The sequence below is a fragment of the Calliphora vicina genome, chromosome 3 (genome assembly GCF_958450345.1).
Source record: "Calliphora vicina chromosome 3, idCalVici1.1, whole genome shotgun sequence".
In the NCBI taxonomy this organism is placed as follows: Eukaryota; Metazoa; Arthropoda; class Insecta; order Diptera; family Calliphoridae; genus Calliphora; species Calliphora vicina.
The window spans coordinates 126,200,182-126,215,197 of NC_088782.1; the positions used below are offsets into that span (position 1 = coordinate 126,200,182).

The 15,016-nt window shown below is 23.7% G+C and overlaps 1 protein-coding gene across 3 annotated transcripts in view; it reads right to left on the reverse strand.

The window, feature by feature from the left end:
• Window positions 1-15,016, reverse strand: part of Rgl (Ral guanine nucleotide dissociation stimulator-like) — a 50,237-nt gene that overhangs the window by 5,352 nt on the left and 29,869 nt on the right. For 2 of the 3 annotated variants that reach the window (XM_065503612.1, XM_065503611.1), the window contains 4 exons: window positions 3,644-3,745; window positions 2,793-3,572; window positions 253-405; window positions 38-187 (listed from right to left, as the gene is read on the reverse strand). In XM_065503612.1, coding sequence (XP_065359684.1) covers window positions 38-187; window positions 253-405; window positions 2,793-3,572; window positions 3,644-3,745 — 1,185 coding nt within the window. Of the gene's footprint in view, window positions 1-37; window positions 188-252; window positions 406-2,792; window positions 3,573-3,643; window positions 3,746-9,014; window positions 9,834-15,016 lie in introns of all 3 variants that reach the window. The other variant, XM_065503610.1, reaches the window with a different exon arrangement.

The following is a 15,016-nucleotide window of genomic DNA, read 5'->3' on the forward strand; positions in this document are numbered from 1 at the left end:
CCTTAACATTTCCAAAAAAAAGAATTAAAAAATTTACTTGTTTTTGTATAATCTTTTGCATATGACGATCATTTTCTCCCACCGTTTCGGCAAATTTCGCTGTACCTTCTCTTATTAAAAGTTCTCTTTGTACTGAAGCATTATTGTCCTCGGAACAGATGCGAGCCAGTTCATGAAACACTTCCAACTAAAACAATAAGAAAATATTATTAACTTTAAATAGAATTTTTATAAAATTTAATGGACACCAACCTTTTCTTTGGGCAAAACCGACCAGATTTTACTTAATCTATAAATAGCCGAAGAATTTAAACCCGTTATGATGGCTTTAAGCGAGGAGAAGTTTTTTAGCAATCTCAATTCTTGAGCTATATCAATCCAAACAGAAATATATACAGCACGATCCTGGAAGCAAGAAAATAAGAAAGACGTGATGAAAACATGTTAAAAATTAAGGAAACTATTTTAAAATCTTTTATACAATTTTGAATATTTTCTATATCGAATAATTTTGAATATTGTGAATCAAATAATTTAGAATACTTCGAATAATTTTGAATATTTCAAACAATTTTGAATATTTTCCCTAGAATTGTTAGAATATTTCCTAAATCAAATAATTTTGAATATTTCTATTAATTATGAATTTTAAAAATTTTCAGAATCAAACAAATTTTTTAAAAATTTTCAAAATCAAAATTTTAAAAAATTTTAAAATTTTTTATATAAATTCGAATATTTTCTATATCGAATAATGTTTAATATTTTCGAATCAAATAGTTTTGGATATTTCAAGTAAATTTGAATATTTCAAACAATTTTGAATATTTTCCCTATTTTGAATATTTCTGTTAATTAAAAATTTTTAAAAATTTTCAGAATCAAAAAATTTTCAAAATCAATAGTTTTTTTAAAGAATTTCCTAAAAAAAATGTTTCAAAATATTCTAAATTTCAATATAAAAAAATTTCGAATATTTTAAAAAAAAATTTTAAAATTTTCAGAATCCAGAAATATTGAAAAAAAATTATAAAATTTTTTTTAAATTTTCAGAATTCAAAAAATTGTACAAAATTTTGAAAATTTCCTTGTAAAAAAAATTTCGAATATTTAAAAAAAAAAATTTAAAATTTTCAGAATCCAGAAATATTGAATATTTAAAAAAAAAATTTAAAAATTTTCAGAATCCAGAAATATCGAAAAAATTAGAATCAAAAATTTATAAAATTTTTTTTTAAATTTTCAGAATTCAAAAAATTATACAAAATTTTGAAAATTTCTTTGTAAAAAAAATTTCGAATATTTCAAAAAAAAAAATTTTAAAATTTTCATAATCCAGAAATATCGAAAAAAAAAATTAGAATCAAAAAATTATAAAATTTTTATTTAAATTTTCAGAATTCAAAAAATTATACAAAATTTTTTGAAAATTTCCTTGTCAAAAATATAATTTTGTGTTTACTTTATTTCGGACAACAAAATAATATTTATTATAAAGAATCTTTAATAAAGGTAAATTTCTGACAAACTGAAAAACATTTGTTCAACATAAAACATATTTCTCAAAAACTAATTCGATAGAAAATTTATATTGAAACTAAAGTACATTTCAACTAAAGTATATTGAAACCATTTCCAACAAGATATCAATAAATTTTGAATATTTTTAAATATTTTATAGTCAACTAATTTTGAATATTTCGAATATTTTCTCTAATATAATTTCTTTAATAATAATATTTTTAAGTATTTTTTTTGATATTGAATATTTTCTATATCAAATAATTTTTCCCTATAGATCAATTCGAATATTTTCTATATCAAATAATTTTGATTATTTTCGATATCGCATAATTTTGCATATATTTTTTATTTTACCAATAATTATATGAAAAAATTGTTGAATTTCTAGTAATTTTGAATATTTAAAATTAAAATTTGGAATATTTTTAATATAGAATAATTTGAATATCTTCTATATTGAATAATTTTGAATATCCAAAAATATTTTTAAAATTTTCTTAAAAAAATTTCAAAAATTTTTAATAAAAAATTTTCTTAAAAAAAATTCAAAAATTTTCTTTAAAAAAAAATTCGAAAATTTTTAGAAACAATAATAATTTGGAATATTTTTAATGTAGAACAATTTGAATATTTTCTATTTTGAATATTATAACAAATTTTAAAATTTTCTTAAAAAAAATTTCAAAAATTTTCTCAAAAAAATTTCAAAAAAATTTCAAAAATTTTTTATAAAAAAATTTCGAAAATTTTCTATTTTAGAAACTAAAACAAATTTGTTTAGAAACAATTATTATTTAAAATAATAATTTGGAATATTTTTAATATAGAATAATTTGAATATTTTCCATTTTGAATATTCGAACAAATTTTTTAAAATTATCTTAAAAAAATTTCCAAAATTTTTTATAAAATAATTTCGAAAATTTTCTGTTTTAGAAACTAAACAAAATTTTCTAAAAAAATCATTAATTTTTAATAAAAATTATTGAAAATGTCCACAATAAAGAAACGTCTATTAAAAAATACAAAATAAATCGAAAAATAAATTTAAAAAAAATATTCAAAATTTTCTTAAAAAAAAATCAGAAATATTTTATAAAAAATTTCGAAAAAATTCTATTTTAGAAACTAAACAAAATTTTCTAAAAAAATTTCCAATTTTTAATAGAAATAAAAAATTTTCAAATGTCCACAATAAAAAATTTATCGAAAATTGTTATTTTTATATCAAAATTGATGATTTTTAACTCATCAAAAAAAATACTCACTAGAGGTTCCAAAGCTCTCTCAATCAAAATACTCGTTATCACGCGATACAAGACCTCATTGAACTGCGTCACGGTGGCCACCACCGTTTCACAGCAGCCCTGTGATCTTCGCGACCAAGTGGCGCCCAAACACTGATGCGATATCACCTTCTTAAACAGTTCACAATCCATGCGCGTCAACTGTTCGGCAAAGTGACGCACATCAATGCGAGGAAAACGATAGGTTTCCAAAAAACAAGCTCTCCCATGAAACTCGGGAGCCAAATACAGATCGGCAAACTGATCACCCAACCAGGCGGGTAATTGTTTTTTACTATACACCTGCTGGCGTAAAATCATTTCCAGCTGATTTAAGGCCCTAGAATGCAGATCTGTATTGGGCAGATATTTGCTGGTGAAATTAATTAAAGCCTCCAGATTCTCTTCATTCCAATCCTCGGGAAAACCGTTCAGCCACATTTTCCACACCGACATCAGGGTTTTCTTGTGTTGTTCGTGTATGGAATTGGAGCGATCGTAGTCGTCATTGTCTTTGTTTTTCAAATCCTCGATACGTTGTTTTTCGCACAGCGTATTGTAGCGTTTGACAAAGAGGCCTAGGACCTCTTTGGGCGTGGAGAAGGTGCGATAGGTGTTGAGGAAAACATTAATGAAGGTGGACTCCAGTTCGCCATCATCGGTGGCCAAGGCCTCGACTAGACGTTCCAAAGTGGCGGCTTTGACAAAGCGAACACGCACCATTTCCCATTCCAAATAGGAAATGTCATCTTCGGAGTCGGCCTAGAATAATTAATAAATTTAAATCATTTTTGTTCTTTTTTATAAGTTAAATCTCAAAATTAAATACTCACAGTTGCAGCTGAGGGTGTGGGCCGGTGATAGCACACCTTTTTCAAATAAACCGTATAAATAATATCGGTATCCTTTTCCTCACCCCATATGCGCCACGTGGGCTGTTAAAAGATTAAAACAAATGAAATTTAATTAATTGGTTTTGTTTTGTCTTTCTTTAATAATAAGAAATAAATTAGCTTTTTATTTAAATATTGTTGTTTTTAATACTTTTAGGTTTCTTGTTAAATTTGGCTTAATATTAAAAATTCTGTGTATAACTAACTAGTAGCCAACAATTTGTTTATTTTTAAATGCTTTTATTTGGAATTTATTTATTTGTATATCAACCACACTCATTCATGTTTATTTGTTTAGTCTAAAAGGTCATAAAATTGAACTCCTATGGCTGCTAATTATGGCTGGCCAAAATCTACACACTTACAAATGTTTGCTTGTTCGTTTCCCAGAATAACTAAGTAGACGACTGAGACTTATGCTTAGTGGCCACTTGTGGCCAGCCACCAACAGTTTTTCATTTATTCTTTTAAAACAGCAGATGCTTAGAATGGAAATTATTATTAAAACAATTGTAGTTCAAGGAAATATCATTAAATTGGCATTAAATTGTGAAAAAAAAGTTTAAATAAAGCATCTAATTTCAAGTAAAAATTTAAAAAATAAAAATATTTAAAGTAAAATTTTCTGTATGTAAAAGTTTTGAAAATTTATTTTCAATATCAAAAGTATTCTAAGAGAAAAATCTATCAAGTATTTCAAAATGTTCAATATCAAAGATTTCAAATATGAAAATTTTCAATAAAAAGTTTGGCAAACTTAAAAATTTCTACATAAAAATGTTCAATATTTTCAATTTTATAATGTTTCCATTATAGGAATCGAATATTTTTAATATTGAAAATCAAGTATTTGAAAATTTTCAATACCAAAAATTTCATATATAAAAAGTTTGAAAAAATTTCTATAACAAAAATGAATTCTATAAATATTCGAAAATTTCTAATAGAAAAATTTGGAAAATATTCTTATCAAAAATTTTTATCATGGCAAATTTTGAAAAATTTCTAAATCAAGTATTTGAAAATTTTCAATGCCAAAGATTCAAATATCAAAAAAATATTGAAAAATTTCAACAATTTTAATATCAAAAAAATATTCGACAAAAAATTTTCAATAAAATTTTTTTTTAAAAATTTCCAAAAATTTTAAATATTTTCTATAAATTTTTTTTTAAGTTTAATTGTTCTATAAACAAAATTAAAAATTTTCAATATAAAGGTTTGCAAAAATTTCTATATCAAAAAATTTCAAACATTTTCAATATCGAAAATTATTAATATTGAAAATTTTTAAATACCTTCCGTACGAAAAATTTAAACAAGTCTTTGCAATTTTCTATAACAAGAATTTTTTAAAAATGCAGTTTAAAATTTGTTTTAATTTTAATATCGAAAAATTTTTAGAATTTTCTATAACAATAAAATATATCGTAAATTCGCTGTATTCAAAAGTTTTTAAATTTTTAAACAATACAAAAATTTCTAGATCAGAATCCAATCATCAGAAATTTTAAAAGTTATTAATATTGAAGATTTCAAACAATATCTAACCATTCGAAATTCGAAAATTTTCAATATAAAAAATATCGAACGAAGATTTCCAATATGAAACGATTTGAAAAATTTCTAAAATTGTCAATATCAAACATTTCAAAATTCTTAATATTGAACATTTTTAATATGTATGAAAAGTTTTGAAAAATATTCAATAACAAAAAATTATGAAAAATTTGCAATATTGAAAATTTTCGAAATTTAAAATTGAAAGTTACTATATGTACTATAATTCTCTGTTTCCAAAAAATATTGAAAATTCATTTAATCAAAAAGTTTCAAATATTTTCTGTATTAAAAGTTTAAAAATAAAAATTTTCAATAATTTCGAAAATGTTCTATTTGTCTTAAATATTTTCAATATCTAAAAATTTTAAAAAATGTTTAATTAAAGTTTCGAAATCATCAATTAAAATTTTCAATAAAAAAAATTCCAAAAATTTTTTATAAAAAAATTTAGAAAATGTTCGAAAAAATATTCAGATCAAATTTTATCAATAAAAAAAAATTTCAATATCAAACGATTTGAAAAAATTCGAAAATTGTCAATATCAAACATCTGAAATTCTTAATATTGAACATTTTTAATATGTATGAAAAGTTTTGAAAAATTTCCAATAACCAAAAATTATGGAAATTTAGAATATTGAAAATTTTCGAAATTTAAAAGTGAAATTTTCTGTTTCCAAAAAAATATTGAAAATTAATCAAAAAGTTTCAAATATTTTCTGTATTAAAAGTTTAAAAATAAAAATTTTCAATAATTTCGAAATTAAATGTTTCGAAATCAGAATGTTCAATAAAAAATTCGTAAAATTGTTTATAGTAAAAAAAATTTAGAAAAATGTTCGATAAAAATATAATTTTATCAATAATTTTTTTTTTTAAAAAATCAAAAATTTTATATAAAAAAAATTTTAGATTTCAAAAAATTTTAAAATATATAAATATTTTCTATAACAATATCGTAAAAATTGTAAACGTTTAACTGATTTATAAATAAAAATTATTATTTTCTTTAAGAATATCGTAAAAATAGTACGTTTAACAGATTTATTAAAAAAAGTTTGAAATTTTTTTTTAATTTTTTAAAAAATTTTGAAAAATTTTAAAATTTTTTTTTAATTTTTTCTTTTAAAATTTTCAATAAGTAGTGCTGGTTCACACACGTCATGTTTACTTAAAAAAAGTCTTGAGTTTATAGAAGAGAGAGGAAGAAAAAGAAACGTTTAACTGATTTATAAAAAAAAATATTATTTTCTTTACGAATATCGTAAAAATAGTATACGTTTAAAGATTTATTAAAAAATTCTGAAATTTTTTTTAAAAAAATTTTTTTTTTTTAAATTTCAGATTTTTTTTTTAATTTTTTTCTTTTAAAATTTTCAGTAAGAGCTGGTTCATACACGTGTTTAATTAAAAAAAAGTCTTGAGTTTATAGAGGAGAGAAATTTCGCAAAATTGAAAAAAATCAAAAAAATAGGTTTCCTCTTTTATTTACAAAAATTATGAACATTTTGTATTGAAATTTTATCTTAAAAGAAAACTACTGAACATTTGTGTCTTAAATATTCAAAAAAGCTGAACAATTGCTTTTGGGTTGGTTCTGTGACTGGTCACAAAGTGACAAAAAGGTGTCAATTTACTCTCAACTACAACAATTACATGTTAAATTGATATAAAATGTTAGAACTAGAACCGTTGCCTGCCTCATAGTTCTGTGTCAGTCCCCTTCCTCCCCCTAAGTTTATTTATTTACTTGTTGCGGGGAAGAAGAATGTAAACAAAAACTATTTACTATTTATTTACTAAAAGTAAATTAAGTTTTAAGTATTTTTTGTTTGCCAAATATTTTCATTACATTGAAATTCTTTTTTAGTTTCTTAATGTTTATTTTAAATCATTATCATTATCAAGCTAAAAAAGAAATCTAGCAAAGAGTACAAATAAATAAATAAAAAAATAGACTTTGATTTAGATTTTAATAGAAAATAATAGGCATAAATAAAATTACACAGTCGTAGATATATTTGTAGCTAATAAATGTAGTTGTTAGATATTTTATTATGCTTTTGAAGTTAGAAATGTAAAAGAAAAATCATTCTAAGGGCTAGTTTATGATGTAAAATGTTAATAAAAGAAACTGTAGAAAATACGGTTAGAATGAAATGGAAATGATTTAACAGTTAAATTTTAATTTATATAAATACACAGCAGGCTACATGACAACACGACCACCGTTGCCGCTGTAGCCAACCTAAGCTAATTACTATTTTCGTAGGCGAAAATAAAAATCAAACTTCCCTATCAACTGGTTACGATGTTGCTGTCGTTTTCATTATAATTAAGTAGCTAACTACTAGGCGACGAATGCTGCCAACTACATTTGTAGTCGTATTACAAATATTCGAATTTAAATACAAAATTTGAGCTTAAAATTTAAAGCTTTAAACACACAGAGCAGGCAACATGAGAACACGACCACCGTTGCCGCTGTAGCCAACCTAAGCTAATTACTATTTTCGTAGGCGAAAATAAAAATCAAACTTGACTATTAGCTGGTTACGATGTTTCTGTAGTTTTCATTATAATTAAGTAGCTAACTACTAGGCGACGAATGCTGCCAACTACATTTGTAGTCGTATTACAAATATTCTAATTTAAATACAAAATTTCAGCTTAAAATTTAAAGCTTTAAACACACAGACTACAGCAGGCTACATGACAACACGACCACCGTTGCCGCTGTAGCCAACCTAAGCTAATTACTATTTTCGTAGGCGAAAATAAAAATCAAACTTCCCTATCAGCTGGTTACGATGTTTCTGTAGTTTTCATTATAATTAAGTAGCTAACTACTAGGCGACGAATGCTGCCAACTACATTTGTAGTCGTATTACAAATATTCGAATTTAAATAAAAAATTTGAGCTTAAAATTTAAAGCTTTAAACACACAGAGCAGGCAACATGAGAACACGACCACCGTTGCCGCTGTAGCCAACCTAAGCTAATTACTATTTTCGTAGGCAAAAATAAAAATCAAACTTCCCTATCAGCTGGTTACGATGTTTCTGTAGTTTTCATTATAATTAAGTAGCTAACTACTAGGCGACGAATGCTGCCAACTACATTTGTAGTCGTATTACAAATATTCTAATTTAAATACAAAATTTCAGCTTAAAATTTAAAGCTGTAAACACACAGCCTACAGCAAGCTACATGACAACACGACCACCGTTGTCGCTGTAGCCAACCTAAGCTAATTACTATTTTCGTAGGCGAAAATAAAAATCAAACTTCCCTATCAGCTGGTTATGATGTTGCTGTAGTTTTCATTATAATTAAGTAGCTAACTACTGGGCAACGAATGCTGCCAACTACATTTGTAGTCGTATTACAAATATTCTAATTTAAATACAAAATTTCAGCTTAAAATTTAAAGCTTTAAACACACAGACTACAGCAGGCTACATGATAACACGACCACCGTTGCCGCTGTAGCCACCTAAGCTAATTACTATTTTCGTAGGCGAAAATAAAAATCAAACTTCCCTATCAGCTGGTTACGATGTTGCTGTCGTTTTCATTATAATTAAGTAGCTAACTACTGGGCAACGAATGCTGCTGCCAACGGCATTTGTAGTCGTGCATTTGTAACTGTGTAGCCTGCTGTAGTCTATGTGTTTTTAAGCATAAAGCTTTATGTTTGAAGATACTCTTAAAAGCTTCAATTTCCCTCTCTCCGAGAAACATTACCTTATTATATGTATAACAATTATTCTTATGCAAATCTTTGGTTTTCTTGGACAAATTCCTCAATGTAGCTCCTGTGCAGGCACATAAATATTTCAAACTGGCCACCACCATTTTCTCATTGGATTGCTGTTGCTGCTGGGACTTGTTCAGATTGGTGGCATTATTCGTGGCATCCAGATCATCACACGAATGATACGAACTGAAGGGTCGTCGCCATTTCTTGGGTTTCGTTAAAGTAGAGGTGGGTGTTTTGGTTTCCGAGGCTGCAGACTTTTTGCCCTGGCCGTGGCCCTGGTGTTTGGGCGTGTGGGGTGAGGAGTGGCAAGAGGTTTTCTGTGGTGTAGGTGGTTTCTTGTCATAATATTGAAACTGTAATTCTGTTTGCAAGGATTTCACTAAATCCTGTTGCTGCTGCTGCAAGTGTTGTTGCAAGAATTGCTGTTGTTGTAGAGGAGAGTTTTGTTGTTGCTGTTGCTGTTGGCTATTTTGTTGATGATGGCGATGATGTTTATGCTGGTGATTATGATGTTTATGATGATGCTTACAATGATGCTGATGAGCCAAAATGTGGGTGGCATGATCTAAGGGTGGCATTAAAGCTTTTTGTTGATACTGCTGCTGCAAATGATCCTGCTGCTGATAATAATCATGCTGCTGATAATAGTCATGCTGCTGATGCTGCTGCTGGTGATCCGTTTGATAGACATTATTAAATTCCTGAGACGTTTGATATGTGGGATTTTGTGGAGATTTTAAGACTTTGACAGCTATTTTTTGTGGCTTGTTATTTGAACACGTATATGAGTTATTAGAGAAATTCTGCAATTATTTATTTAAATTTATTTGTTGATGGATGACTCATAAGATCATTAAATATGTATTATATTATTTGTTTTTTAAATTTTGCAAAACAATGCAAAACAGGTGTGAATTTTTTTTTTAATAATTCTTTAAAATAACATATTGTTTGATTTTCTTTAACTGTTTCATTAAACGTAGATCTTCTTTAACAATAATAATATTTAAATATTTATGTTCCTTGTTTATTTAATAATAACAAAAACAAATTTCTTCCAAAACGAATATTCAATTTTTTAAAATTTTGTGTAGCTAAAAAATTGTCAGTATTTTAACCTTAAATTAAATATTAAACGGAAATAAAAGTTTATAAAATAACAATTAATAAAAAGCTGGCAACAATAAAATGTCTACTAATAGTGAAAAGTTTTTTTTTCTTTAGATTATTTTCTTTAGATTATTCCCAAAACATTTATCTCAATATTTGTTTAATGACTAAAAGTTCCCCACAGATGGTTTTACAGTTAAATAAAGAAATTCGTTATTTAAAAAGGTACTTTTCAAAATACTTTTTAAAGTTCTATTGAAAGTACATACTTTTTTAAGGTACTTTTTAAAGTATGTACTTTTAAATATTGTTTAAAGTACTTTTTAAAATATATTTTTAAGAACATATGTACTTTAAAAAAGTACTTTAAAAAGTACTTTAAAAAAGTACTTTTTTAAAGAAGTTTTAAAAGTACTTTTTAAAGTACTTTTTTAAAGTACTATCTTAAAGTACTTTTGTAAAGTACTTTTTTAAAGTACTTTTTTAAAGTACTTTTTAAAGTACTTTTTTAAAGTACTTTTTAAAGTACTTTTTTAAAGTACTTTTTTAAAGTACTTTTTTAAAGTACCTTCTTAAAGTACGTTTTTTTGAAGTACTTTCTTAAAGTACTTTTTAAAGTACTTTTTTAAAGTACTTTTTTAAGGTACTTTTTAAATTACTTTTGTAAAGTACTTTTTAAAGCAGTACTTTAAAAAGTATTTTAAAAAGTACTTTAAAAAAGTACTTTAAAAAAGTACTTTAAAAAGTACTTTAAGAAAGTACTTTAAAAAAGTACTTTAAAAAGTACTTTAAAAAAGTACTTTAAAAAAGTACTTTAAAAAAGTACTTTAAAAAAGTACTTTAAAAAAGTACTTAAAAAAGTACTTTAAAAAAGTACTTAAAAAAGTACTTTAAAAACTTCTTTAAAAAAGTACTTTTTTAAAGTACTTTTTAAATTACTTTTGTAAAGTACTTTTTAAAAAGTACTTTTTTAAAGTACTTTTTAATAAGTACTTTTAAACAGTACTTTAAAAACGTACTTTAAAAAGTATTTTCAAAAGTACTTTAAAAAAGTACTTTACAAAAGTAATTTAAAAACTACTTTAAAAAAGTACTTTTTTAAAGAAGTTTTTAAAGTACTTTTTTAAGTACTTTTTTAAAGTACTATCTTAAAGTACTTTTTTAAAGTACTTTTTAAAGTACTTTTTAAAGTACATATTTAAAGTACTTTATTAAAGTACTTTTTAAAGTACTTTTTTAAAGAACTTTTTAAAGTACTTTTTAAAGTACATTTTTAAAGTACTTTTTTAAAGTACTTTTTAAATTACTTTTGTAAAGTACTTTTTAAATTACTTTTGTAAAGTACTTTTTGAAGTACTTTTTAAAGTACTTTTTAAAAAGTACTTTAAAACAAAAACAGTACTATATTTAAAAAGTACTTTAAAAACGTACTTTAAAAAGTATTTTAAAAAGTACTTTAAAAAAGTACTTTAAAAAAGTACTTTAAAAAAGTACTTTAAAAAGTACTTTAAGAAAGTACTTAAGAAAAGTACTTTTTAAAGTACTTTTTAAAGTACTTTAAAAAAGTACTTTAAAAAAGTACTTTAAAAAGTTTTTTAAAAAAGTACTTTAAAACAGTACTTTAAGAAAGTACTTAAAAAAAAGTACTTTAAGAAAGTACTTTAAAAAAGTACTTTAAGAAAGTACTTTAAAAAAGTACTTTTCAAAATTCTATAAAGGTTCAAAATATTTTGATTTTAAAAAAAAAGAATGAATCTTCAATTTTTAATTCAGAAAATTTTTTAAAATTACTTTTTTTTTACAAAAAATTTTAAAAAATTTTGTAATACAGAAAATTTCCAAATTTTTTCCAAATGAAAATTTTCAAAATTTTTCGATTTTCAAAAAGAAAAATATATATCTTTTTATTTAGAAAATTTTCAACATATTTTTCCATATAAAATATTTTACACATAAAATGTTTCAAAATTCTGAAAATTAACAAAATTTTTTTCATTTTCATAAAATTTTCCAAAAAAGTGCTTTTTTGGTACTTTTTAAAACAGTATTTTACTAGAAATATTAAAAAATAACTTAAAAAAAGTATTTTTTCAGATATTTCAGAAAAGTACCTTTTTTGAAAAAAAGTATTTTTCCAGATTAGTAAAAAAAATTTCAAAAAGTACAATACTTTTTCAAAGTTATTGAAAAAAAATTTGGAAAAAAATTATTTTTTAAAAAAGTACTTTTTTGGAAAAAAGTCCGTTTCCAGGAATATTCAACAGGCACTTTTTAAACCAGCATTTTTCTAGAAATATTAAAATAGAAGCTTTAAGTTCCTAACTACTTTTTCTCAAAAGTACTTTTCTAGAAATATTGAAAAAGTACTTTTCCAGAATATTTACTTCAAAATATCTCAAAAAATAACTTTTCTGAGAAATTTCCAAACAATTTTTTTTTTTAAATTTATAAAGATTTCAAAATTAAAAACTACTTTTCCAGCAACGTTTTTTTTTTGTTTTTTTTTAAATCGATAAAGTACTTTTTTTAGAAAAGTTCAAATTAAGAAGTACCTTTTCAAATAAGAGTACTCTACAACTGATTTGTTGGGGATTTTGCCAAAAAGAAAAATTGAAAATTGAAATATTTTTTTTTTGGAAAAGTACTTTTAATTTGAAATTGTTGTAATGTTTTCAGAAAAGTACTTCTTCGAAAAAAGTACTTTTTTCTATACTTATAAAAAGTACTTTTTCCAAAAAGGCAATATTTTCAAAATATGAATATTTTCAAAGTGCAATTCTTCTAGAAAGTACTTTTTCTAAAAAAATATTTTTTTCAAAATAGTACTGTTTTGAAAATCTAGATTTTAACTATAAATGTTAAGATGTTGCTATTTTGTTGGAATAAATTTTTCACAAAGTACTTTTTTCTAATTTAAAATTTGTTTAAAATTTTATTTCTTTCCATAAAAGAAAAAAAAGTACTTTTTGTATATAGTACTTTTTTCAAACTTTTAAAAAAGTACTTTTTTCAAACTTTTAAAAAAGTACTTTTTTCAAACTTTTAAAAAAGTACTTTTTTCAAACTTTTAAAAAAGTACTTTTTTCAAACTTTTAAAAAAGTACTTTTTTCAAACTTTTAAAAAAGTACTTTTTTCAAACTTTTAAAAAAGTACTTTTTTCAAACTTTTAAAAAAGTACTTTTTTCAAACTTTTAAAAAAGTACTTTTTTCAAAAAGGTACTATTTTCAAAACATGAATATTTTCGAAGTGCAAATATTTTGCAATATGTAATTTTCTTTGTTTAAGTACTTTTTCAAAATAGAAATTTTTCCAAAAGTACTTTTTGGCAAATAATTTTTATTTAACAGATTTTTGTCCACATTTTTTTGATTCCAAAATTTCTTTGAATTAATGGCTTTCTTAAACGTCCCTGAAAATGTCATTTAAATATCATATATCCTAAAATGTCATTGCCTTGTACTCCATTTTACTCAGACCCTTGTTTTCCTATAATTGTCAACAGTCAGTCATTGGCCCCTAAAAATGGCCTTAACAATAAAATCATGAAATCCAACACTTTAACACTTTTATAATTCATTTTTATCCTTTAGGTCATTAACTTTTCAGTTTATTTATGTTTTATGTCCCGAAGGCACAACGCTACTTAACAATTTATTGATTTCTAACAACTTTACTCAATAATAAATAAAAAAAATAATATAAAATACATACTTAACCCTGACCTTGACTATCGTTTTTCTTCTTTTTTTTATTTTCTTACTCCCCAACTACAAAAAATCATGAGGAATGACGTACTTTTTGTTATATTTTTATACAATAAATGGCTACCAAAAGGCTGAACTGAACGCACCAACAATAAATGTTGTTTGCTGGCTAAAAATACTTGAAATGTTTTGAAAGATATTGAATATAATTTTCATAATTTTTAAACTCTACTTGAAATTGTCACTTATTTTAAAATGTAATTATGTATGAGTCTGTACTTGAAATATTTCTATTTGTTTGTTATTATTACTTGGGTTTCATATATTCAAACTGACTCATTGAAAACTGACTGTTTGTTTGACTTGCTGGTGGCGTAAGGCCTGGAGAGATTTTTTTATGGCATGAAATTAAATTGTTTTTAATAGTTTGTTTAATCATGTGTACGAGTACATGTGTTTTTCTCAATGAATTTTATTTTATTTTTTTTCTTATTTTAAAACTAAACTTGGCGGCTTATTGCTTTTGCAAAAAACAAACTAAAGTTTTCTTTACTTTATTTGGCTTTAGAGGAAATTCATTAATTTATTTTCTACTAATTAGGCGCGATGATGACGAGTGAGTGAGTGAGGCATGACATTCATACAATTTTATTAAAGTAATGAATTGCTTCGATTAAATTTTATGAAATGTAAAATGTTGCAATTTCTATATGTCTATTTTTGATGTCTGTGAGAGATTGTGTGAAAAGTGTGCTTTCAAAATTCCCTTGGAGATTAAGCAAAAATGGAAATTCTAGTTTAAAATAAATCTGGTTTAAACCATATAAAACTGATTAAATTGTTGTGTTACTAATAAAAGGGAAATTTGTTTTAAATTTAATAGAAATGTGGCAATTTTTTTAAACAAATTCTGAGATAATAAAATTTCTAAGGAATTTTTATAGTTTTTTTTTAAATAATTGAAATATTTAAAATATTTTTTTTTTTTTTTTTTTTTAAAAATATATTTTTTTAAATTTTTTGGTTTAATACTTTTCTGACATTTTTAACTAGGCTAGAAAAGAAATTTTCTTGAAAATGTACATTTTTTAAACATTTATAATTTTTTTTTGGGAAAAAGTACTTTTTGCAAAAAGGTACTTTTTAATTTTCTATAAAAGTACTTTTTAG